At 48.9% G+C, this 1,966-nt stretch overlaps 1 protein-coding gene across 1 annotated transcript in view; it reads left to right on the forward strand.

Moving 5' to 3' along the window:
• The window catches only part of LIAT1 (ligand of ATE1), a 3,081-nt gene extending 1,976 nt beyond the window's left edge, over nucleotides 1-1,105 (forward strand). The window contains exon 2 of the mRNA XM_007454257.1: nucleotides 699-1,105. Within this exon, the coding sequence (XP_007454319.1) occupies nucleotides 699-1,105 (407 nt within the window). The remainder of the gene's footprint in view (nucleotides 1-698) is intronic.
• Nucleotides 1,106-1,966: the final 861 nt, after the last annotated feature.

The following is a 1,966-nucleotide window of genomic DNA, read 5'->3' on the forward strand; positions in this document are numbered from 1 at the left end:
TTTTTTTTTTTTTTTTTTTTTTTGGTGGGGGGAGGGAGATTCCTCTATCCCAAAGAAATAGGATGAGCTGATTAAAGGATCACAAGTTGTAGTATTGTATGTGCATGTTATATACTTCAGAAGGGCTGTTAATATTTTTAAAAATCAGTATAAGCCACACAGAAAAGGTATTTCCTGGCTTGGCAGAATGCTTTCCACAGTCAGATTTAGGAAGCTTTTCTGTTGTTCTTCATTTCTTCCATCATAAAGTGTCTAGAATAGGGGTAAGTCATAGGCTCCCAGAACTGGGCAGTACCTTGGCGAGCACGTGGGTAGGTGAGGTGGGGGGCAGTGTGGAAAGGACAGGGCCTTGGCAATCGGGTGTGTGTTCAAATCCCGGCTCTGCCACCTGCTTTGTGACATCGGCAACTGACTGAAACTTTGGGAGTCTGTTGCCTCACCTGGAAAATAGGGCTGACAGCCTTTACCCAGAGGACCTGGCTCATAGTACATGCTCAATAAATGGTTCCTCCCTCCCCAAAATGACAACCCAAAGCATGTAGGCAGTGGATGTGTACGGCGCTGGTGGGCTTGGCCACCTGAGGCCCCAGGTGAGGAGGGGCCTCCAGGTCCCCCCTCACATCTTTAGTGGTTTGGGCATCACCCCCAAGCAGGCTGAGGGCAGGCATCACAAACGCTAACACCACCCATCTGCTCAGCAGATAAACATCAGAGTCGAGGCCTGAAGACTCAGGAGCTGTCTCCATCCTTCCATGACATCTTAAGTCCCAGCAAAGATCATGGCCCGGGGCCAGAGCACAGACAGGACAGGGATGAAAGCAAGCTCACCCCCTCTTACTCCCCCGCCGTATGTCTCCCCTGCTTTGCCGAAATAGAAGAGACCCTTTCCAACCAGATCAACGAAAGTCTGCGTTGGGATGGCGTTCTCGCCGACCCAGAGGCAGAAAAGGAAAGGATTTGCATTTACAAGCGGAACCGGAGGAAGCGGTACCAGGTTTGGGCCCTGAGGGGCCTCCACTCTGGCCCCGGTGACGAGGAGGCCCCAGAGAACCCAGCCTACCTCTCTGACCAGACGGCGGCAGCGGCGGCCGGCAGCCCTCGCTGACAACCGAGCGCCCCAATCACTGCTTTGAAGGAAACCTTATCCCAAAGTAGCAGCTCCACCTGAGTGAAAGCCCACCTGTGATACGGACAAGCTTATCATTTATCCTTACCACACATTTATGTGTTAAAAAAAAAGAATAAAAATAAAAGGAAATCAGACCTACCTCTGAAGGAAGCATGTGTCTGGTGTGTTGATGAGCTCAACTCACCTTCCACCAAAACGCCGCTCAAGGCCCCAGAAGCCACAGCTCCTTCCTTAAGAGAGTAAGCTAGTTAATGAATAAAATTCTTTTCCAAATATCCTTTTTTTCTCAAATAAGCCGGCATCTCTTTGTTATTTAATTTCCCATCACAATTAGATATGTATAATCTCCCCCACCCACAAAAAAAGAGAAAGTGTGTAGATTGTATCAATTCTAAATTTTAAACTAATTTCATGGGTAAAATTCTTCACACAGCATGCTTTCAGAAGCCCAAGGAAAATGCCCCGAATTCCCTAAAGCCTTTTTTTTTTTTAAATTAAATATACTCCCTGCCCTATGTGGCCTTCAAAATAAGTGAGTTCCAGAACATCATCTTTGGGAGGTTATTACGGAAAGTCTCAAAAGGAATATTGCTTCTCTTATCAATATGGGCCTCCTCTAATCCCCCAAGACAGCATTTCAAGCAAAGTTCTGGAACATTAAAAGGGCCCTACAGGGCTTCCCTGGTGGTGCAGTGGTTGAGAGTCTGCCTGCCAATGCAGGGGACACAGGTTCGTGCCCCGGTCCGGGAAGATCCCACGTGCTGCAGAGTGGCTGGGCCCGTGAGCCATGGCTGCTGAGCCTGCACGTCCGGAGCCTGTGCTCCGCAATGGGAGAGG

Source organism: Lipotes vexillifer, unplaced genomic scaffold (genome assembly GCF_000442215.2).
Source record: "Lipotes vexillifer unplaced genomic scaffold, Lipotes_vexillifer_v1.1 scaffold680, whole genome shotgun sequence".
Classification (NCBI taxonomy): domain Eukaryota; kingdom Metazoa; phylum Chordata; class Mammalia; order Artiodactyla; family Lipotidae; genus Lipotes; species Lipotes vexillifer.